The 24,922-nt window shown below is 38.9% G+C and overlaps 1 protein-coding gene across 8 annotated transcripts in view; it reads right to left on the bottom strand.

Annotated features, from left to right (window-relative positions):
• Nucleotides 1–24,922, bottom strand: part of itsn2b (intersectin 2b) — a 224,996-nt gene that overhangs the window by 64,327 nt on the left and 135,747 nt on the right. For 5 of the 8 annotated variants that reach the window (XM_063035010.1, XM_063035019.1, XM_063035026.1 and 2 more), the window contains 11 exons: nucleotides 23,574–23,654; nucleotides 18,970–19,106; nucleotides 16,497–17,020; nucleotides 14,677–14,804; nucleotides 13,191–13,366; nucleotides 11,164–11,308; nucleotides 7,023–7,228; nucleotides 6,265–6,326; nucleotides 3,768–3,934; nucleotides 3,103–3,148; nucleotides 2,687–2,808 (listed from right to left, as the gene is read on the bottom strand). In XM_063035010.1, coding sequence (XP_062891080.1) covers nucleotides 2,687–2,808; nucleotides 3,103–3,148; nucleotides 3,768–3,934; nucleotides 6,265–6,326; nucleotides 7,023–7,228; nucleotides 11,164–11,308; nucleotides 13,191–13,366; nucleotides 14,677–14,804; nucleotides 16,497–17,020; nucleotides 18,970–19,106; nucleotides 23,574–23,654 — 1,794 coding nt within the window. The remainder of the gene's footprint in view (nucleotides 1–2,686; nucleotides 2,809–3,102; nucleotides 3,149–3,767; nucleotides 3,935–6,264; nucleotides 6,327–7,022; nucleotides 7,229–11,163; nucleotides 11,309–13,190; nucleotides 13,367–14,676; nucleotides 14,805–16,496; nucleotides 17,021–18,969; nucleotides 19,107–23,573; nucleotides 23,655–24,922) is intronic. The other 3 variants (XM_063035040.1, XM_063035056.1, XM_063035048.1) reach the window with 2 other exon arrangements.

Raw genomic sequence — 24,922 nt, 5'->3', positions numbered from 1 at the left:
TAGCTTCAGGGGAGAAACCAAAAAGTGGTAGTAGATGGTTGCCTCTCTCACTGGAGGCCTGTGACTAGTGGAGTACCACAGGGATTGGTTGTGAGGAGATTTGATAGAGGTATACAAAATTATGAGGGGTATAAATAGGGTAAATACAAGCAGGTTATTTTCCACTGAGGTTGGGTGAGACTACAACTAGAGGTCATGGGTTAAGGGTAAAAGGTGAAAGGTGAAATGAGGGGGGATCTTCTTCACTCAGGATGGTGAGGAGAGCGTGGAACGAGCTGCCAGAATAAGTGGTAGATGTGGGCTTGAATTCAACATGTAAGAGAAATTTGGGTAGGTCCATGGATGATAGGGGTATGGAGGGCTATGGTCCGGGTACTGGTCAATGGGATTAGGTAGATTAATGGTTCGGCACAGTCTAGATGAGCCAAAGGATCTGTTTCTGTGCTATAGTGTTTATGAATTCTAAACCCACCACATCTCATCAGCCAGTACTTTTTTCATTTTTCTCATGCCTTTTCTCCCCCCTCCAGGCTACGCTCATTTTAAGGTCTACACCCATCTGCCCCTCCAGCTGCCACTATTAACATTTAAATTTGAAAGGCCTATTTCCACGCCTGTGAGTAAAGGAAAGCCAGTGACAGCTCTACTCTCCCCAGCTTCTTAATTACCTCCTACACCATAACACTCTGTCTGTGAAGAAGGAGAGTGTCGAAGGAAAAAAACATGCACACGTTTGAAGAACTTCAGCTACTTTACAACCCTTGTTCAAAAACTCTGCTCAAGTTTGAGGTGATAGACTGAGGTGATAGAGTTCCAAATTGATGGAGCAGGCAATCTGCTGAAGCTTCATTTCAGCTGAAATTCCAAGTCGATGGAGCAGGCAATCTGCTGAAGCTTCATTTCAGCTGAAATTCCCTTTCATGAGATATTGGAGCAGAATTAGGCCATTTGGCCCATCAGGTCTGCTTCACCATTTCATCCATTTTCCCACTCAGACACCAATCCTCTGTCTTCCTTCCAAGCTGCAGAGCTGGCTACACATTAATGCTCATGGAAAATTATCGGTAGCTCTGGAAATATGTGATTAATATCTAATAGTGTCGCGATATCTTGCTGTGTTCTAACAAGTAAGTGCCAGTTATATGCATTTGTAAAAGATGAATTTTACAGTTTTTCTTCCCCACATCAACAACAAAGTTCAATATCAATTTAAATTTAGAAACTCAATTAGCACAGATTTCTTTCCGATTTTTATCCTGCAAGATGCATCCTTGCCCTTGACTATGATAACAGTGCTTGATGTGAATTGCACTCAGTGGCCACTTTATTAGGTACATCTGCTTGCTAATACAAATATCTAAACAGTCAATCATGTGACTGCAACTCAATGCATAAAAGCATGCAAACATGGTCGAGAGATTCAATGCATAAAAACATGCAGATCAAATGCCAAAATAGGGAAGAAATATGATCTAAGTGATTTTGACCGTAAAAAGATTGTTGGTGCCAGACGAGGTGGTTTGAGTATCTCAGAAACAGCTTATCTCCTGGGATTTTCACGCAAAACAATCTCCAGAGTTTACAGAAAATGGTGCAGAAGAAACAAAACAAAAAATCCAGTCAGTGGCAGTTCTAAGTGAAAATGCCTTGTTAATGAGACAGTTCAGAGTAGAAAGGCCAGATGGGTTCGAACTGACAGGAAAGTGACAGTAACTCAAATGACCGTGCGTTACAACAGCGGTGTGCAGAAAAGGATCCCTGAACGAACAGCACGTCGAACCTTCAAGTGGATGGGCTACAGCAGCAGAAGACAACACTGGGTTCCCTTTTGTACCTAATAAAGTGGCTATCAAATGTATGTGTACTTTGATTATGGCTCAGAGATAATATAAATGCCACATACAAAATAGAAATATCACAATGGTTGCAAACTAGGACTATTGGCCCAGAAGTAAATCTTGACAAACACTGATAAGATGGTTAAGTGATGAAAAAGATAAAAGAAATGAAAATAGCACACTATCATGTTCTGTAAATGTATCCTGAAGGTGCACTGTTAAAAATTCTAAATGCAATTTTATCAGTGAGAGCCAATAACTACTCTTCAATTACCATTTAACAACCATATTTGTATTCCATTTCTTATTTATAAAAGTCAATTTCATTTGTGATGTCACCATAAATATTATTTCATTCATGCCAGTTCTCACAGCCTAGGGACTAAGTTCCTTCCTCTCTTTAGAAAAAGATGCACACTACATTCAGTTACCACAGAGCTCGAAATTTACAAAAGTCATTTTGAATCATACATTAAACTATATATTGTTAGAATGTTTAAAAACACTTAAATAAAACAAGTGCACAAGAAAGAAGAGAAAAAATAATTCAATATTAAAATATCTAAGATCAATGAGGTGACTGAGACAGACAGCAGAACATGGGAATAAACTTACAGATTCAAACAAAAAAATAACTAATGCCTCTAAAAAGGAATTTCTCTTATTGGATTCTGTTCCCCTAGAGGCATTTCCCCTTCAAATATTTGTAAAGAAAGAAAATTTTATTAATTGTTAATAAGAAAACTACCATGTTTGCTTTCCACTGTGATTCAAATGGAAACTGACATTAGTCTTGTGCTTATAAATATTGATGATTTTAAATGTAATCATAGTATCAAGCTGCTTACCTGCAATTCACCCTGCCACCATCCAGATGCATTTTTCTTCAAAATAAGTATCAACTGGCCAGGGATGAGACTTAGCTGCTCAGTACCTGTTGCAGTGTATGCTGAGGTTACTTGAGCGATCTCTGTAAGGAAATTTTAAAGCACTTGTAATGCACGTGTCCAATCAATTTGCCTACACTAAAAATCAGTTCTTATCGTTGTGTGCAGCACGCTTTCACAGCAGTAGACATTTCTGACTGTGTGGGAGCAAACAAATCAATTGTACAATTGCAGCTATCATTAAGATTATGATTTTGGCAGATAATGTCTTCTAACACATGAACTTCAATAATGGCATTTTTTATAGTGCTTATCGACATTCTTCATACTTGTAAATAGCAGGAAATCTTTGCAGAATCAATGCAGAAGAGACGCACCTGGTTTCTTGTTTAATGTCCCTGATTTTCCTGAACTACTTGATCCCTGTCCAAAGAAAAAGGCAAATAGGATTACAAAGAATTTTCTTTCCACATTTTTGTCTTTCTCTTTTCTCTCCCATATTTGCTGCCGAGGCCGATTCATTCAGCTGTAGAAGGTGAACACATTTCTCCACACCAAGGCTTTTGGCAGGCAGAATGACTGCTTGTCCACATCACTGCTGAACTCTATCTGTAATTCTCAGCAATCTCAGTAATTGGATTTTTTTTTAAAGCAGTTCAGACTTTATCTGGCAAGTTTTAATGGAACAGCTATTATTTGTCAGTTGTTTCCAGTGGAATTTTCATAAATCAGTCCTCAAATGTAAGCCTTAATAACATTTGGTACTGGTTTTGGTTAATAAGCGTAAAGTAGAACATAGTTTGTTTATGATACTGAAGATTGTAGAGTATTCCATGGCTACCGTCTGAATGACAAGTTAACAATGGTAATATTAGTTATGCAGGAATAGAACCTGAATTTCTTCCCTTTATATAAGCACAACTAATACACTTTGTTTTCCCAATCCAAACAAAAGGAAAGATTCTTCGACAAATATAATGCAACGAAGTAAAAAAATATTGAATAATAAACATCATGAAGCACAAGAAAGTATTAAACTTACATCTGGATCCTTTGGTTTCACATAATTTGAAGGAAAGACACCTGTTCTATCATCAATAGCTCCTGTCCACCATTCTCCATCTTTCTTGGTGACCAGAATCACCTCACCCGCATTGAAGGTTAAATCTCCAGTTTCAGTGCTTTCATACGAATATAGTGCAATATACTCTATGAAAAAAAGCAGAAGTATTATTACTATGGATAGATCTCAGAAATTTCTTGCATCATTTGGGTCCATCAATCTTTTAACTTTGCAATTTGCTGTGGACCCTGGCCAACACAATTCTGACGGAAACAATTAAGGCCAGTATGGAAGCACAGCAATTAGTGTTGCTGACTCACAGTTCCAAGCTCATCTGTGAAGTGAGGTCTGTGTCTTCTGTAAATTACCCTTTTGTGCAGGGGGAAATGAAACTAACAGGAATACATGGGGTCAAAGATTACTGTGAGAAGGTAGGAGAATGGGGTTGAGAAGGATAATAAATCTCAATAGCTTGACACAGATTAGAAGGGTTGAAAGGCCTTTTTCAGTGCCGTACTTTTCCATGACTACATCAGCTATGATGGAATGGCAGAGCAGACCCGATGGGCTGAATGGCCTGATTCTGTTTCTATGTCTTATGGTCTTACACTGCTGAGAGCTAGTATGGACCTGATGGGCTATATGTCCTTGTTTTATGTTATGACAAACCAGTCAGCTCACAGCCTCCTCTTTGCATAAGATGTGAGTACTTAAAGATCAAACTGTTCCCATATTTCCACTTCAATTGTCAGGATTGGGACATAAGAAATAGAATAAGGAACATGATACTCAGCCCCTTATGCTTGCTCAACCATTCTACCTTGGCTGATTTACGACCACAGCACCACTTTCCTGAACTGACTTAATGGCTCTAGATTCACCCTAATATGACACAAAAATTTTCTTCAGAAATGCACAAAATCTCATCTCACGGTACTGAACTAACTATACAACAATTACAGCACGGAAACAGGCCATCTCGGCCTTTCTAGTCCGTGCCAATTTAGGATCTTTATCATACCTACAGTATATTACCAATGACACGACATGGAGAAGAATATACAGTGGATTCTGGTTAATTAGGAACAGTACACTTAGCCAAAGTTTCATGGAAACAGTTAATTAAAGAGGCTCAAAACAAAAGACAAACTACTGTTTAACTGAGCTGCAAATTATGTATTTAAATGAAATACAAAACAAATTAGAACACTACCAATGTTACAATGGTATTATAAAACTGTGTATTAGTTCTTAACGGTTATCAACAGAGCAATTCAGCCAGTGTATGCTGCTGTGTATGGGGTGTCCAGGGAGGGACAGCACCTCTGCTGAAGTGGTTTGTGGTGCACTAAAGTGGCAGTTCACTCCAGCTGGACAGTCAGCACTTAGCTGCAGCTCCAAGTAGCATGTGATAGCAGCCAGACCCTGCTGCACTCCTTCAACAGGTGGGCTAAACCAGGTGACAGTAGCCCATGAAATAGGGACATGCCTGCCCTAGCATATGAAGTGAACTTCAGCAGACTGGACAGATGAGATCAGGCGGTTCTGCAACGCTATGTGGAAAGAAAAGGACATGATAAGGTGGAGAAGAAGTCTTGGTTATCCACTGCAACCAAGGAAAACTCCAGTTTGTGACAACTATTCATGCCAATGGACCCAGAATTCTCAGGTTGAGAGAGGGAACCACCTCAGTACAATGGTTTTTCCACTTTCAAATCTCTTCTGCATAGGTTTCACTGTCATCGCAGGATATGATGGATAACAAACCAACAGCCGTGTTCTTTTCATTGACTGTAAATGAACAAAATTAGCACAGACACCTAGTGTTGATAATGGACTGCCTTTGCACAATTCCTTTGACGATTGTATCTTCCAAATCTTCATTATCATTGTAACATTCAAGAGGATTGTTGAAAACTTCAAATTCTTGGTAGGTCCTAAATTGTTGAAGTAGTGAAATCATTTCACTTTCACTCCTGGCTGTTTCTGTCATCTCCAAGCCTGAATGCTTGAAACCACAGTGAGCAAAACAATTCTAAATTGACTTGCTGCTTATTTCTCACCAACTATCAGTGGCAAACATCACTGCTTTTTGAACACAAACGCATGCAAATGACGTTATTTAAAAACTCTTCGCTCTAAGCACAGTGGAGTGTTTAACATCCACACGTTCACACGACTGACGCAAGTTAGAAACTGTTTGGCAAGTCTCCTGTCTCTAAGCAGCATAGTGTCCCAGATGAACAAATGGAATCCTGGCTATTTTCTCGATTACTTTTTGTTCTTTAAAAGTTGTCCCAAATTAACCAATTGCCCAATTAACTGGAATCCACTGTAGTTATATTTAGGAGTTAATTAAGGGGAAATCAGAAAAGAATCTGTTTCATTGGTGGTTAGGCTGGATTCACAATAATTCACAAAATATTCAGCTAATTTAACTATGAAGCATACTGAAGAGATTTTATAGGAATTTTACCTTCTACTGCCTGGGATATAGGGCTGGAGCTTTTAACCACTGATGCATAAACAGGACCAGATCTATTGACAAAAAAAAATTAGTCCAGTAATTAAAATCATTTGGAGTTAAGCATAAGATTAAACATATTTTGAACAACTAGCTTTGCTAGCAAATGGCAGAGGTAACATAACTAATTCCCTTGAATTGAATGACATGAGCTAATTCCCTTGACATTGCCTTGAGTTCAAGGACATTCAGTAAGTTGCTGCGCCATGTGGCCAAATGCACTTTGCATTCTGCTCTTCAACCTCACATCTACACAAAGATGAGAAAATCTGCAGATGCTGGAAATCCAAGCAACACACACAAAATGCTGGAGGAACTCAGCAGGCCAGGCATCTATGGAAAAGAGTAAGCAGTCGACGTTTTGGCCAAGACCTTTCATCCCGACACCACATATCTACTCAGTTGGTTCATCTTGCCTCAAGCAAAAAGTTTGGCTAAGTTTTTAGTTCATTATTTCTTCGTGTTTATACATATTAATAGTTGTTTTTTAAAATTTTATTCGATGTGTTTTTGAATTATATTTAAATAATTTTTCATTTATTTTAAAATTATTTAAAACCAACTGTTTTTAAACATGATTATGAGTAACTTTTAAAACCAGTCCAACAGGCCCTTAACCAGGCGAACTGCCAGAAGCAATCAAGGTGGTACTGAAGTGTGGTAGTACCTTAGGATGCAAATACAAGTTACCGTTACAAGGATAAACTTACTCCACTGATAGCTGTGCTTGCTCACTGATCACCTTGACATATGACCTGGGAAACCAACCCTTTGCACCGTGAACCTCTCCAAACCACCAGTTATCCTGCTTTTCCAGCACATCAATTACATCATCTTTTGAAAAATTCAAATGGTTCTCTTTCTTTGCCGTCCATGAACAGAGTGCCAGGGCCTTAAAAGTTTGAACACCTTCAACCTACAAAAGAGAAAAAAAACTTGATTTTTTTCTTACAATAATTTTGACAATGTATAGTGAAAAAATATAAGCACAAGAACAATTTCTTAATTTACTTAAAGGGTATGAATAAGACAGGTATTATGAGCATTATATTTGCATTTCTAATTACCCTTAGATGGAGGCAATTTTGGAGGGCAATTAAAATTCGATTATTTTGCTGTGAATCTGGATTCATACATAGACCAGGCGCGTTGGTACAGTTCCTTCTCTGGAGGTCCCATTGATAACTAGTTCTTTTTATTCCAGTGTATTTATTTATTTAAATTTAATTCACTAGCTGCTGTAGAATCCAACCTCATGTTTCTGGATCAATATTTCACTACTCCAAATGCTGGTCTGATAACATATTTCACTATTTACTGTGGCCCTGACTGAATAACTTACAGAAATTGCAAAATCTATCTTTTGGAGATGATTGATCGAGGAGCCCAGAAGCCACAAACAAATTCAGCCTGGAGCAGAATACGAAGTATGTGGATGAGTTTAGTTCAAAAATATACATACCAAGGCAGACACACCTTAAAAACATTCATAACTTTCTTTGGGCGAGGGAAGATAATGGAACAACTGAGAAAAAAAAATCACTCATCCTCCTCAGATACTGAGGTCTCAACAAGCTCAATGAAAAAGAGATGTACTTATTATGATATTCAGTAGCAGAGCAGAGAGACAGGTAGACGTTTTTGGGATAAAGATCAGGAGGACAGCAAGGTACTAGATTCTGTCACTCCTTCCTACTTTTGTGATCTCCTTCAGCTTTGTGAAAACTCTATTCCCCTTTAACTTGGTGCTCATTTGTACCACCCAATCCTTTCAATGTATTTTTGGCAGCAAATTGTTACTATAAGAACGCTACCAGATGAACTCAATGCCTTCTATGCCTGCTTTGAAAGGGAGAAGATCTACAGATGTGAAGATCCCTGCTGCACCTGATGACCCTGTGATCTCTGTCTCAGAGGCCGATGTTAGACTGTCTTTAAAGGGAGTGAACCCTCGCAAGGCAGAAGGTCCCGATGGTTTACCTGGTAAGGCTCTGAAAACCTGTGCCGACCAACTAGCGGGAGTATTCAAGGACACTTTCAAACTCTCACTGCTACAGGCAGAAGTTCCCACTTGCTTCAAAAGGACAACAATTATACCAGTGCCTAAGGAGAATAACGTGGGCTGCCTTAATGACTATCGTCCGGTAGCACTCACATTGACAATGATGAAATGTTTTGAGAGGTTGGTCATGACTAGACTGAACTCCTGCCTCAGCAAGGACCTCGACCCACTGCAATTTGCCTATCGCCACAATAGGTCAACGGCAGACGCAACCTCAATGACTCTCCACATGGCTTTATACCACCTAGACAACACAAACACGTACGTCAGGATGCTAATAATCGACCATAGCTCAGCATTCAATACTATCGTTCCCACAGTCCTGACTGAGAAGTTGCAGAACCTGGGCCTCTGTACCTCCCCCTGCAATTGGATCCTCGACTTCCTAACCGAAGGCCACAATCTGTGCGGATTGGTGATAACATATCCTCCTCGCTGACGATCAACACTGGTGCACCTCAGGGGTGAGTGCTTAGCCCACTGCTCTGCTCTTTATATACACATGACTGTGTGGCTAGGCATAGCTCAAATACCATCTATAAATTTGCTGACGATACAACCATTGTTGGTAGAATCTCAGGTGGTGACGAGAGGGCGTAGAGGAGTGAGATATGCCAACTAGTGGAATGGTGCCACAGCAACAACCTGGCACTCAACATCAGTAAGTTGAAGGAGCTGATTGTAGACTTTAGGAATGGTAAGACGAAAGAACACATACCAATCCTCATAGAGGGATCAGAAGTGGAGAGAGAGAGCAGCTTCAAGTTCCTGGGTGTCAAGATCTCCGAGAATCTAACCTGGTCCCAACATATTAATGTAGTTATAAAGAAGGCAAGGCAGCGGCTATACTTCATTAGGAGTTTGAAGAGATTTGGCATGTCAACAAATATACTCAAAAACTTCTGTAGATGTACCGTGGAGAGCATTCTGACAGGCTGCCTCACTGTCTGGTATGGAAGGGCTACTGCACGGGACGGAAAGAAGCTGCAGAAGGTTGTAAATCTAGTCAGCTCCATCTTGGGCACTAGCCTACAAAGTACCCAGGACATCTTCAGGAAGTGGTGTCTCAGAAAGGCAGCGTCCATTATTAATGACCTTCAGCACCCAGGGCATGCCCTTTTCTCACTGTTACCATCAGGTAGGAGATACAGAAGCCTGAAGGCACACACTCAGTGATTCAGGAACAGCTCCTTCTCCTCCGCCATCCAATTCCTAAATGGACATTGAAGCTTTGGACACTACTTCACTTTTTAAAAAATATATACAGTATTTCTGTTTTTGCATTTTTTAAAAATCTATTCAATATACTTAATTGATTAACTTGTTAATTTATTATGTTTTATTTTTTTTTCCTCTCTGCTAGATTATGTATTGCATTGAACAGCTGCTGCTAAGTTAACAAATTTCACGTCACATGCCGGTGATAATAAACCTGATTCTGATTCTACCCCCAGATCAGTTTTTAGGAATAGATTCTAACTTACTTCTTCTTTGCCAATTTTTGTTTGACCTTTCTATTAAGTGTCCTGGAAAATATAATTATACTAAAGATCCATGCAAAGTCTATTAAGGACATATTAATGTCTGTACTGCAGAGTGGAGCGCACCATTTTGTTGGGGCTAGAATGTGTTTTTTAAAAACAATGTTAGATCCAATTTCACTGCATTTGCAGGTGGACATTAGTACAAGTCATAAGAATTGATGACAGATGTAGGCAATCATCCCAATTACTAAATACTCCTTGTCAGGTGGATGTTTCTTACACTATTCCCAATTTCAGCTCTTAGGATTTAACATTGCAGGGTACAAAACATCGAGGGAATTGATCAATGAGGATTCTGTCTCCACCACCCTTTTAGGCAGTGAATTTAATATAATCTGCATTTTAAAAAAATCTTATTTTACTGTTCCTCTATTACTTCCATCAATCTGCACAAATCTATACCCGTTATTGACATTTCAAAAGGGGAAAAGATACTTTCTAAACACCCTCTCTAGATCTTTCAATTTTATATATCTTGATTAAATCTCCTTTCGTCCAAACTTCAGTAAGTTTAATCTTTCCTCACAACCTCAAAGTGGTGAATCTGTGGAATTCGTTGCTAAAGGCAGCTGTGGAGGCCAAGTATTTATGTATAATTAAGGCAGAGGTTGATAAGTTCTTGATTGCTCAGGGCATGAAGGGATACCAGAACAAGGCTGGAGATTGGGGCAGAGAGGACGTGAATCAGCCATGATGAAATGGCAGAGCAGACTTGATAGGCCAAATGGCCTAATTCCGCTCCTACATCTTATGGTCTTAACTGTATTGCTCCAGACCTAGAAACATGCACAATTTTTTTTTTAAGAACTTAAGGGCAGTGTACCATTATGACCAGAATTACAATTAGTCCTCTAGGCAATTAAGTTTTGCTCTCTTGTAGATCGGGGCCATTAAATCTTTTATTCAGACCTTGCACAATCTGCCTGCTCTGGTACACTACAGCTTACAGAATAAAGGAGAGCATCCCAAAGACCATCTGTCTTCTAACGCTTATCACGCATTCATTTGCCTTGTTTGCCTTGCCCAAATGCAACCTCTGGAAGGAATTCTATTTGACACATCTGCTCAACTGACAGTCCAATGTGATCTTGCTTTTAGATGAATGCCTTTTCCTTATCTGTCATACGACCAATTTAGGATTATCTACAAAATCATGGCTTCTAAATTTGTCTAAATCACAGATGTATGGAGATTTATGTGCATGTGAACAGAGTAAATAGATTCATGCTAGTGGACAGGCCATACCTGGTCATAAATAGGTGACCCAGAACCTGGAGGAAGAGTTGGTGTAAAAGCAGATTTTTGCCACATGGGACTGCCGCTTATCCCTGAAAAGGCTCGACTTGATTGAATATTCCCTTCTTCACCTACTTTACTTGGGGCTTGAGGTCTATTGGAAAAAATTGGAAAATAATGCATTGGTTCAGAGCAACATTTTTGATAAGTGAAGCATTTAACAATAACTGTAATGCCATTTGAAACATTCCCAGGAATCATTACTAGTCCAGTTCAGGTCTCTGCAATGAGCTTTCAAACATCTCTTAATCCACCCTTTGCTACTCAATCTCTTATTGAACATTTTTGTATCAGATCAAAATAATGTGCACTTATTGCACTGGTGAAGTAGCAAACACAGATTTGTGCGAAGCCAGAAAAGATTTAGTTATTTTGTCAGTTAGTACATAAATAGAACCATAAATTCAGCCTAGTGGTATCCCATTTAAGAAGAACCATTATCTCTCATAGCTCCATTACTCAGTTATAAATATAAATAACTAACCAAATGAAATCCTCTGCCCTTGTGTTAAGTGAATGGCTGTTCTGTAAGGTTGGGCATAACAGAGAGAAATAACATACTGTATAATTTAGAGAAATACCAGAAATAGCTACATACAGAATATCTCCAGGATTTCCAGTTATCTTCCAACTAAAATAGTAGACTCAAACATTCACGGAATTACAATCCTTTGGAACTTAACAGCAAGTAAAAGTAAAAAGTTTGGACCAAAACAGCTTAATAAGAAGGACTAGAATATGCTGCCAGTTGAAAGCTGCTCATATTTGCCACTGACTAGCAAACATTAGGTTTTGTTTTGTAGATCCATCATTGTGAACTTCTTGTTGAAGCAGCCTCAATGATAAATGGATTCTCTAGGAATAAATACTGCACCTTCACTCTCGCCCAGGTATGTTCCTATTATTTTGTCATCCTGAGCAAAATTCATTTTATTCAGATGGTCACCACTTCAACTACCTGGATTTTAAGCAGTGGGATTTTCACTCTCTAACCTCCCTCTTCCAAGATGTCCTTAAAACCTATTTCTACTGCCAAGACATTGGTCATCTGCTCCAATATAACTTTGTGAAATTCTGTTTGGTAACCACCCCGTGAAATTTTGTTGTATGTTGAAATACTGTATAGGTGCCACATAAATACAAGCTCTTGTTGAGTAAAGTTACAATAATTTTATCTTATTTCTTCAAGAAATGAAGGATTTGAGAATTGCACATTTATATTATGAGTGATCATATGCTTGTTACCTACTGTAATCTAAATCAATGTTCAAACAAGTTCTGATGTTATTTTCTATGCAATCCTCAAATAAAAGTAAGATGTTATGAACTTAACTTTAGTAGTTACAAAAAAAAAATTGGGGAATAGAAACATAGAAAACCTACAGCACAATACAGGCCCTTTGGCCCACAAAGCTGTGCAGATCATGTCCTTACCTTAGAAATGACCTAGGGTTACCCACAGCCCTCTATTTTTCTGAGTTCCATGTACCTGTCCAGGAGTCTCTTAAAAGACCCTACCGTTTCCGCCTCCACCACTGTTACCGGCAGCCCGTTCCAAGCACTCACCACTCTCTGCGTAAAAAAACTTACCCCTGACATCTCCTCTGAACCTACTTCTAAGCACTTTAAAACTGTGCTCTCTCGTGCAGGACATTCCAGCCAGTTTGTTGGCCGTTTCTTTTCCATGGGCTATATTGCCTAATTTATATGCCTTAGGGTAAGAACAGGGAGCTAAATCACAACCACCAGATTCATAATCTAAGATAGAACACCTAAAGAGGAGCATGAAACTAAAAACTAATTGAATATGCAGCACTGATATTTTGGGAAATTGGTGCAAATTTTAATTAAAATCCTTTTGAAAGTATTTCAAATTATGAAAGTAGCTACAATTGCAATAATGTTATTATCTTATTGTAGAATTCGAATGCTAAGTCAAGTGAGCATGAAGCTCTTAATGAAAAACAGACACGAACCCTGGAGAAACTGAGGTAGTTGAAACGGGTTTTGATGGCGGCAATAAAGCCTTTTTGGGAGACAAAGAAGCTGCATTCTCTGTCACCTTCTCCACGTAGTTTACTGGGAACCAACCAACTTTTCCTTGCAAAGTTCCATACAGCCAGCTTGACTCCCCCTCGGCTGTTTCATCAACCTATGGGTGACAGAATAAAATTAGACTCAGAAATAGAAGCAAGTAACATTCATAGCTCTCCTCTCACATTTTAAATTCATGCACTAATTGTTGTTCAAATCATCAATATATTGTAGACAAAAGCGTATATTATATGCTGATGTGGTTGTGACGTAGCAATCACTGTAGCCACTGGATGTGATCTCAACATAGTATTTGTGAGACCAAACACGAGTGAGAAGGAAAACTCTGATTTTAAACCTCTGCTACCTTGCGGCCATACCCACCCATGGGAAAGGCTTCGGAATAAAGCCTGAGGAAGAAATCCAGAGCCGAGGTCCCTAAGGCAGCTTGATGTTGTTTACAACTTGACGTTGGCAGCCTCTGTGACGACACTGGTGCCAAGCTGTATTGGCGCTTGCCCTTCCCTTGGACAACATCAGTGACATGGAGAGGGGAATCCTGCTGCATGGGCGACAGCTGGTTCTTCAAACCTTCCGCCCGGGACATAGTTCACCAGAGATGCAAACCTATGATCCCCTGGGATCGACAGCTGCCTACTATACGAGTAAACTCTTCAGTAAAGTAGAGGAAGGGGAATAATGGGTTCAAGACAGAACTTGGGTGCAGGGATACCAGAGTATATAAAAATCTTAATTCCATTAACACATTCAAAATACCTCTTGCAACAAGCTAATATGGCATTTTCATGTGCTACAAAATGCAAACATTTAGATCTTCTATTAAATAGCTCTAATGTCATAATCTATAGCTGTGTACATACATCTATTGATGCTTCTGGACACATCTTCAGTGATGTTCCTGGAATCATCAGGTGTTTCGGGTCTTTCAACATCATACAACCTCCTCCAGGTGACCCAGCCGGGGCTGATCAGACCCCAGCCTGTGTCCAGATGTCTAGCTACTTATAACTCCATGGCTCCCCTCTTTTGAGCCACAGCCATCTTGAGGCCCTCTCTGCCGCATCGGTGGTACTGCGGATGGCTCTCCTCTTCCTCTCTCCCTCGATGCCCAAAATGCTGAAGGCTCTAATTAAAGAACGGGCTATGAATCCCCTACAACCAATCTCCACTGGGAGACACCTCGCTCTCCATCCAGCCTGCTGACAGTTGCTGACTAGTCCTGCGTACTTGGAGAGCCTCCTTTCAAAGGCCTTCTCCAAGCTATCTTCATTATATAATAATGTATAGGAATTGCCTAGTCTTAATGTGTTTTGGGATACTTATTGTGCCTGGATACATACATTTAAGCATCATTTTCTATCGATCAAGAACAAAAATAGAGCAGCTCACTTGAAAACAAATTCCTACCTCTATCAGATCACCAGTCTGAAAGCTGAGTTCATCATTATTTCTTGCTTCAAATGGATATAATGCTCGGTAGTTTGTCAAGATAGCAGACTTTCTATGCACGGAGTTCTTACTTTTGTTGATTGGCACTGCAGAAAACAGTTTAAATAAATTATTTGCTAGTTCATTGCTAGCATTATTTTGTATTTCAATACACTCAGATAAGAATAGAGTAAGTCCAAACAGGTCCAGAATTAAGGAGAAAATGAAAAAAAATTAAAAGGCATTGGAGTTATTAGAATGACTGAAAGTAGATAAATTCTTCTGACATAATGGTTTTGAAGGAGAAGAGATGGAGATAGTTAATGCACTCTTTTGAGCTACAAACATTTGCATAGAATGCGAGGTTAACTAATTTATTTCCACTATTTAAGGACGGAGGGAGTGACCTGTTAGTCTTACAATCAATGGCTGGCAAAATATTAGAAACAATTATTAATGAACAATAACAATGTATGGTCAATAACATTGACCAAAATCAGCATACTAAGTTGACTTTGTTATCACTCATAGATAATTTGAGTCTATTTGAAAGAGAAATCAAGCTCAAAAATCTACTATAGTTTCTGTTGAAGGTGCAGCAGGCTAAATAAGAAAGGAATTAGTACAAACTGTAGATGGTGTGATCAATTTAGATTGTCAGCAGATGTTCAACTAGGTTCTACATCACAGGGGTTATTAAACAGAATACACAACATGACTGTAATACTCAGTGACAGAATGAGAATTGGTTACTGGACAGCAAATAGGATAAACAAAAGATTCAAGTCAGAACTTGGAAGTTGGAGTGACTAGGCTACTTAGGCATTGGTACTGTGGTTCTACCTATTCAATACACAATGAACCGTAGGGCACTGAGGAATGCAAGAGAACAGAGGGATCTGGAAATACAGATCTTTTACTCCTTGAAAGTGCTGTCACTGCCAGATAGGGTCATGAAGAGAGCTTTAGGCAAATTGGCCTTTGTAAATCAAAGTATGGAGTACAACAGTTGAGATGTTATGTTGAAGTTGTATAAGACTTTGGTGAGGCCTAATTTGGAATATTGTGTGCAGTTGTGGTCAGATATCTACCGGAAAAATACCAATAGGATCGAAAGAGTACAAAGAAAATTCACAAGGACGTTGTTGGGAGTTAAGGACCTGAGTTATAGGGTCATGTAGAATAGGTTAAGAGTTTATTCCCGAGAGTATAAGAGAATGAGGGGAGATTTGCTAGGCGTACATAAAACTATGAAAACGTATAGATAGGGTAAATGCAAGAAGGCTTTTCCCACTGTGGCTGGGTGAAACTAGAACTCGATAGAGGTCATGGATTGGGGTGAAAGATTAAATATTTGAGGAAAACCTGAGATGGAACCTCTTCACTCAGAAGGTGGTGAGAATATAGAACGAGCTGACAGCAGAGGTGACGGTTTGAAAGGTTTTGGTGTTCCAAGGGACACATATGAATGTTTATGGTCGTGAAAGAGATACAATCAAGCACATTGCTTTGTCCTGAATGGTGGTCACTCTATCAAGTGGAGAATACTGAGTAACCCCCTGATTTGTGCTTTATCTATGGTGTCAGGAGATGATCCACTCACCTCAGGATACCCAACCTCTCTCCTGACCTTGAAGCCAAAGCCTTTAAGTGGCATGTACAGTTTGATTTCTGACCAATGGTGCCATGCAATAGTTAACATCCACTTTAGATCCACCTTCGTAATCTTAGACAGATTACTAAAATAACTGTTTCAAGTGTACACTGGGCTTACTCCAGTGAAGACCTGCTATCTTTACCTTCTTTCCTTGATCCATATATTGGCTTATCATCAAAGTGTTTCATTATGTCTTTGGCTTTAATTTGTACATCAGTCCTTCCCTGAGGTTTCTCAGACTCACTTCGTTTCATGGCTTCTTTTCTTCTTTTTTCTTCCTCTTCATGCTGTTTTGCCTCCTCTTCTCTTTGAATCTGAGCTTTCCTTTTCATTTCCTCTTCAAGACGACGCTTTTCTTCAGCTTCTCTCTGAAGCAGTGCACGTTTCTTCTTTTCTTCTTCCTCATGACGGCGTTTCTCCTCGGCTTCCCTTTGAAGTTGTGCAAGTCTTTTCTTGTCCTCCTCTTCATGCCTTTGCTTCTCCTCGGCAAGTTTTTTACTTTGTGCTTCCACTTCCCTTTGCTTGGCAGCAGCTTCTTCATTTTTCCTATTTTCTTCCTCGCGGATTTTATCTTGAAGTCGTTCTTCCTCCAGCTTCCGTTGCTTTATTTCCTCTTCTCTTCTGACATTTAATTTCCAATTATTTTCCTTTTCCTGTTTTGCTTTTCTGAAATGAACGCAAAATGAACTTTTATGACAATTTTAGAAATCACTAATGAGACAATTGTTCTGTTCAAAACCAGACTGAGTTATGATCACCAATCTTAATATGAGCCCTGGAACACAATACTGTGCTTTTTGTAGAAACAGTTAAAGATCATTATTTAAGGCAATGTATGAACTGGAAGGGATGAAAAGAAATGAGAAAAGACAAGCAGTGAGTGAAATTTCTGTATGTTGTTTGTGAAGGAATATCAAAATATTTGAAACAAAAATATAATATCTGGAAACATTCACCAGATCAGCTAGCATCTGTGGAAGGAGAAACAGGTTGAAAACCTTCGATCAGAATGGAGAAGGAGAAAATATTAGTTTTAAATTGCAGAGAAGTTCATTCGAGGGATCAACAGGTTCAAAAGGAATATCGATGATAGTTTGAGGCCAGGGTTGCTGTAGGAATAAATTAATAATGGGGGAAACAGAGGGGGGCAATAAATAGTAATTTGCTGGAAACAGCAGACTGAGGTGTGCTAATGGAGAGAGAAAGGAGAAAAAAAAGTCTAGAGCCAATACCATAGGATGATGACTTATAGCAGAGATTATTGGTTCTTTTACGAACAGATAAGATGAGTTATCAGAACCTGGAGAACTCAAAACTGAGTCTGGAGAGCTGCTACGTGCTCAGACGGAAAAGGTGTAGTTCCTCAAGTTTTATTAAAACAAGGGAATGCAAATTAAAGTAGCAGTCATCAAGAAGCTTGGGGTCACATTTATGGACTGAATGCAGGTGACCTGCAAAGCTGTAATCCAATTGATACATGTTTGCTCCAGTACAAAAAGAACAACAGTATCAGTACAAGTACAGTATACTAGATTGGAAATCACCTGGAAAGAATGTTTATATCCCTTATGGTGCAATGGAAAAAAGGTAAAAGATCAGGTGTGTATCCTGTTGTTGCATAGGACAGGGGTCCCCAACCTTTTGCGCACCGCGGACCGGTTTAATATTGATGATATTCTTGCGAACTGGCCGACGGGGTGGGGGGGGGGGGTGTTCAAGGTTAAGTGCGTGACAGGGAATGAGGAAAGGTGCAGCTGACTCATATCGTTTCCTATCGCCAAATCATATCGTTTCCGTGCAGCCTGGTAGCACATGCTCGCGGCCCGGTGGTTGGGAACCACTGGCATAGGAAAGTGCCATAGGATGGGGAGTGATTGATAGGGAGTGAAGAGCAGAGCACAGAGACACAAAAGGAAAAGCCCTTTTAAAACGCTTGAAACTCGAGAGGAGAGGAATGTGTATCTAGAGGTGGAATCTCGCAGAAGCTGGCAGAAATTGCAAAAGATGAGCCGTTGACCGCAGATTCTACTAGGGTGGAAGATAATGGACCAGGAGACTATTATCCTTGCTTCTCCAAAGCTCCTGACCAAAAGAAAACTTTTGCTGTATTTTGATAAATTCAAATTAAATTTTATATAGATTACAAAAGTCAACATATTATTCATATACTGCCAATTGGATTAATAACGTATTTCTAGTCCCATGAAACAAATTCCTGAAGCTAAAACACTTTCAAGGGATGAGAAAGCCATTTGGACTATTTCAATCATGGTATCTGCTGAGCTGAATCATTAGATGGCATGGATGACATTTAATCCACTATTTTAGCTGACAGTGACAAAGGACAAAATGAGTTCAGAATTATAAGACAAAGCATTCACAAAGTCTCCAGCCACTAAGCCAAAATAGCCTGCAATAACTGCTAGGAATATTAGTTTTTAATATTTATCTCATTCTTTCCATGCATTATCTTTCATTAATTTCCTCAATTTTAAAAATATGATTTCAAAATTAAAACTAATGAATTGCCTAAACTTTCAAAGATTTCCAACTGCAATCACAGAAAACCAGTCATGTTTCTCGGCACTTAAAAGAAAAATCACAAATGATTTTACCTCAAAGCATCTTCCTCTTGCTTTCTTTTCCTTGCCAACTCTTCACTTTTTCTTTCAAGTGCTCGAATTTTATCATCTTTGATTCTGTAGAGCTGCTCCAAAGCAAACTGCTGTTTGGTGTAGCTTTCCCGTAGTTCCTATTGGATTATATAGAGCAATAAAACAGGTGTTCATGTAGCTTTAACTACGAAAGTTAACAAAAATTAGTCCCAAAAGATGCTCGTGACACATGCATATTACAAAGACCATAGAGATGGAAATGCGGAACATGCACAGGAATGACCCTGTACTCACTCTGGCCACCACCTGCTGCACACAGATTGAAAGCTAAAAGTAATCAAGGTCCAGGCAGTGTTACTGGACAACTCTTGATTACAAAAATCTGATCATATGTTTTAAATGCAGTTGTTGAGTTTAGGAAAGCCAAATTAACTAAACTGCACAGAATGTGATACAGATCTTCAGTGCATGAGGACAGGACACTTTCAGATTCAGTGTTCTTAGGATAATATTTATTTCCAATGATAGGAGAGGTATGTGATTTCACGGTGCAGAGACTTTGACTAGATTATTAATATAGAAGACTGGACTGATAGCCTAGTTCAAAATTAATTACATAGGAAAATGGATTTTACTTCCAAAAAATAAATCTGGATACAAAAGCTGACATTCATGAAACTGTTGGGATTGCTATTAAAAGCCTTTATGGAAAGAAATCTGCCATCATTACCTCGAGCAAATTTGTGAATCCAAACTTGTTGTTAGCTACCCTCAAGAGTAGTTTCATGAGACATTCAGTTCCATGAAACCAGTACCAGATGTATAGACTGCCAAATCACAACCAACCTCGGCAATAGACAACCAGCTTTCTCAGCAACCCTCCCAAGTCGAGTTGCCAACAGTCTCATGTTGTACAGGATTTATTGCACCTGAGAGGAAAGTCATCCTTCAATATTGATTTGGAGCACTAACTGTCCAGTAAAATCAGAACAGCTGCAAGGAAAGAGTTGGGAACCTCAGGAAAGTCACAACTCTCAAATGAGACACTGGTGATCTCATTGCTCAATTTATCTCTAAGCTCTGTGCCACTTAGTGACTGGGAAGAGCATTGACATGGAGTGGGGGGCACTGAAAGTATACAATAAGAATTCAACTTCCTCCCACTATTAGCCTGGTTCCAAGGCCTTCCCAGAGTGGGCCTAAATATTATGTGATGAAAAGCTTAATACACACTGGACTTGATCATAAGCAACTAGCAAGACCATTTCAGGTCTCTCACTGACATTGACAGCAATTTCAAAGAGCTCTTTTATAGCTGTTTCCTGGACAAGGAACCACCACATTCACTAAATTACCATACTGCCATGGCCTCCCTCCTAGATTTTACATCTGTTAAAGGAATTCAGTTGTACATGATTTTCTGGGATTTCCATCAAAGCTGACGCCATGAAGGACAGTGGTATTCGAGGGCGAACAACCAGAATACATGCCAGCTTCCTCATTTATCAGAGGGGAAAATGTTTGCCCTCTGCGATTCAAATTTGAACATCCAAGGCCCAAAGTTTTGACCAACAATTATAAGCTGTATGCAGCATAAAATAAGCTGCTGGAAGAACTCAGTAGGTCAAGAAAAGATAATTTATTTCTGTAGTAACGTACCAAATGAACAGTATGGATCACCTGATATTGCGGGGTTAGATTACAGGACTGAAAATGATTTTTCACTTAATCAATTTCAAATGATTAATATTTAAACACAGTTTCTTCTCCTGCCCTCTATGGACTGAATGACCTATCAAACTTTAGTACAAGATTTCCTACATCAATGTGAAGTGATTAATTTTTAAACTCAATTTCTTTCATCCTCATACAGAATGAATGCTCTATTAAGCATTTTCAGTGCAGTTATAATACTTACAGAGTGTAGTACAGGAATATCTAAATCTGTGAGCTGGCAGCAAGTGATGGCAGAATGTCCGTTCACCATCATCTAATGGGTAAACACTTTATTCAGCATGAGACTGGTTCATACTTCATATTGTTGCAGCAAACATCACAATGCAAGTCTCCATTTTTAAAAAAAAACAATGGCCCCAATTTTCCCTTTGACAGGCTGCTGCCAACAGGTCCATTTGCTATCGAGTTATCTGCACTTAAATATTGAAAAATAAAATTGCAGATGTTGGAAATCCATTTAAAATGCTGGTAACGGCCCCCATTAAGCCACTTGGACTAAAGCAATCTGAGACATGCCCCCTGAATTACGCATCACTGCCCTAACTTCTCTCTCAGTGAAAAATAGTATTTCTCACTTCCTCGGTAGTGGCAAGGCATCCCACATCCAAAATGTTAATTGTTCCTCTTTCCACTGATGTTCCCTGACCTGATGAGTGTTTCCAGCATTTTCCATTTTTGTATTAATTACTGTATGTAACTCACATTTAACAAGTCAAGAAGTATTTGAATGGCTCCAGGCTTGTTGGCAACACAATATTTTGTATACTGTTATTCCCTTGTCTCTTTCACCAATGAGTATTAATATTACAGAACAATATTAAGAAATAAAGTATTTTGCTCATGAGAAACTTAGCCCCACTAAAAATACTTTAACCCTACAAAAAAGTACAGACATTCTTTTCACCAAGCAATTCTGTGCCTACTTCTTTTACCCTTGATATAATCTTCTAAACAGAAATGGAAACAAGAGTCTTTTAGAAATTCCACCTCATCGATCAAGTACTACGTCAAATGCTCTCTCACATCCCACCCAGATTTTCTGTGCATACATTGACTGGATGGACAGAAAGAATCATCTCTACTACTCTCCCTTCTCAGAAAATATTTTATCATCCATAATACGCAGCAATTTGGAGCAGATCCCCATTACAACTCATCAGACGACGACTGGTCAGCAGTGATGAAAGAGATTGGCCCACAACTTCCTTCCAGAATTGCCTCAAAAGCAGAAGGGAGTAAGGGGCCTTGGGTTTAGTTATTTGCTAGCAGCACTGCCATTTTGGATTGTACCGCATAAAAATAAATGTTGTTGTCATTGAGGGAAAAATTGAAGCCAATGTGTAAATATTTCAACAAGCAGAAGGGCAAGGAAAACAAAATAAAAGTCTGAGATTAATAAGGTGGTTAAAACACAAAAATAGAAAGCATTAGTAAACCTACTACATAAAACATAACAGCCAGCAATGAAGTATGACTGAATAGAGCATGATATGCGACGACTGACTGTAGACTTCCGTAGGAATTCAGAAGTGCACATGGTGTATTACTGCATACTATAATTTTGTTAATATACCACAGGCACTGATCTCCAGAGAGAGAGAGAGAGAGAAAAGTGAAGCACTCCCACCTTCAAGGATACTGGATAGTGTTCAGCAATGCTTATTGCTTCGGTCCTCAATTACAATAAACTTATCTTTCCAGATTCTGCCAGCACAATCACAGTCAGGCTCAAACATTCTTTGCAAGGCATTCTGCTACATTATCAAGACCCTAATAAGTAATTATTCTTAGTTCTAGATGCAGCCATATCATGGTGTACTGTAGATATTCAGGATTTTCATTAAGATAAATATTTTTCAACATTTATAAATTATGCTGTATTATATAAGCTTATTCCTGATTAGGCCATACTCTATTCATTCAACTGCAAGAATCATGTTGCCAATGGTTTAGTGCCGACTGGTGGGCAATATTGTTCTGTACAGATGTGATCCCTAGAAACTAACTCAAGGTGACCAACAAACATTCCACTCCTGAGGGGGAAGTGCAAATAGCTACTGTATCCTACAATCCAATATCAATTTTCAATGGAGCAATGTTTATTTTGCAAAATAGCTTATTCTTCATAAGAGGTAACCAGTAATGTCAGTAAAATACTTGGACTGCAGTAAATGTTAGCTAAAGATGCTGTATGTCTAACTACTGCCCTTCAGAAACTGGCTCAGTACAATAAACAATTGAGATGGGAAGTCATTTATGGCCTAGGCTCCACTGGGAGCTAAAGGCCTGAGAAGAAAAAGAACTACTGCTGCACTTTTATCATTTCTCTTGGACTCAGAAAATTAAGTCCAGACCCATTAACACAAGTTTATGGACATTCCTTAAGGGAAATTTCAGAACCTACGCTTTAAAATATGTGTTCTCACATTATATGCAAAACTACTATCTGTACAAAGATGAGAGAAAATCTGCAGATGCTAGAAATCCGAGCAATACACACAAAGTGCTGGAGGAACTCAGCAGGCCAGACAGCTTCTATGGAAAAAACGTTGTTGATGTTTTGGACTGAAACCCATCGGCAAAACTCATAGATCTGCGCACTTGGCCTTTGCTCCACATTCTAGCATCTGCAGCCCCTTGGGCTCTCAGGAAATGCCATTGTTGGCACAATTTGTTTTCTACCGATGTAGAAAGGAGGTTAGCTTGTAATTTTATTTGTTAAAATAACTCACTAAATTTCTGAAGCATGCTTAAAATCTAAATGATGTGCACTGAGGATATATCAACAAAGCACAAATGGCCAAGGACTATGGAAACAAGGATGCACGAAAGCAGAAAGAAAGTAAGACTTTTTTTAAGCAAATAACCTTCAATAAAAGGAACAAGCTGCTGAGACAGCCCAGCAGAGAGAGAAGGCACTCAAGTACAAAGTCGTCCATTTCCTCACACTGTAAAATAATAAAGTACGGGAAATGAATACATAAGTATCATTTGTTCACTGAAAGTACAACAAATTATATTTTGGCCAAAAGTGTCTGAACAAGGCGTGCACTGTAAAATAATGCAAAAGCAATTAAAATGAATAAATTCAAACCCTTTTCAATTAATCTTCAATTTTTTTTTCAAATTTCAATGATTTGAAGTATCTCAGTACGAAAATTAACACGAACTATTTTATTCAGTAACTTTTTGAACATGGGCCAATTATTTCATCAACTTCCCAATTCACCTAGTTGAATGAACTAGATAGAAAATTGAAAGCTTCAGCACCAATGTAATAAACAACATATGAATCTTTAAATTTGGTATATGTTGCACATTGTGAAGTCCCACTCAGGCACAGCATATGTGTATGTAAATATACAATGCAACTAAATTATAATACAAATATAAAGAGCTACCATCTATTTAAATAAATATATTAACATTATAAAGAAATATGGCTTGTATTTATAAAGATCTTTTATAAACAGCTTCAGGTCCACCAAACCTCACAGCTAAAATAGTACCTTTGAACTGCAGTCATTGTTCTAGTCAAAGAGAAGCAACTATCAAATATGCACATAGCAAGTTTTCATAACCAATTTAACTAGCACTTATATTTTGTGTTAACAAGAGCAATAAATATTAGTCAGGGCTCAGGGAACAAGTCCTCTACTTCTCTTCAAAATTATACAATGGAAACTCCTCAGCGGACCCAAAAATTGGTTTAATTAGCAATTAATTTAAAATACAGCACCTCTAAAATACAGGACTTCCTCAGTATCAATCTATAATTTTGTTCTCAAACCTCTGGAGTAAAACTCAAGGTTGAACTTGTTTTATAGAGTTTAACAATTAGCTGAACTATAGGGCAGGATAATCAACATTACAAGTTTAGATACTGTCATTTTATTATCCGTAGAAAATCAGATGTCAGATATTTCGCTGGAGTTAGTTTGTCCATCTAAACATTGTTAAATCTTCATTCCAGGGTGGGGTGGCACCTCTGGTGAAGGGACTTGTCATCTCCATTCTGGGGCAGCTCACTCACCTTTGGTCCCCATCGGATACTCAGCCTTGACTTATGGCTCCAAGTAGCTGTTTGCCTGTGACAGTGGCCATACCGTGGTACACCGCTTCCACAGGCAGGTTAAATCAGGTGAGCGTAGCCAGCAGCCACATACCCCAATGAGGTAGGGACATGGCTGTCCAAGCACACAAACGCAGCTCTGGC

The sequence above is a fragment of the Mobula hypostoma genome, chromosome 2 (assembly GCF_963921235.1).
Source record: "Mobula hypostoma chromosome 2, sMobHyp1.1, whole genome shotgun sequence".
Lineage (NCBI taxonomy): Eukaryota > Metazoa > Chordata > Chondrichthyes > Myliobatiformes > Myliobatidae > Mobula > Mobula hypostoma.
Note: the sequence above shows the minus strand (reverse complement) of the source record. Positions and strands in the feature narration are given on the sequence as shown.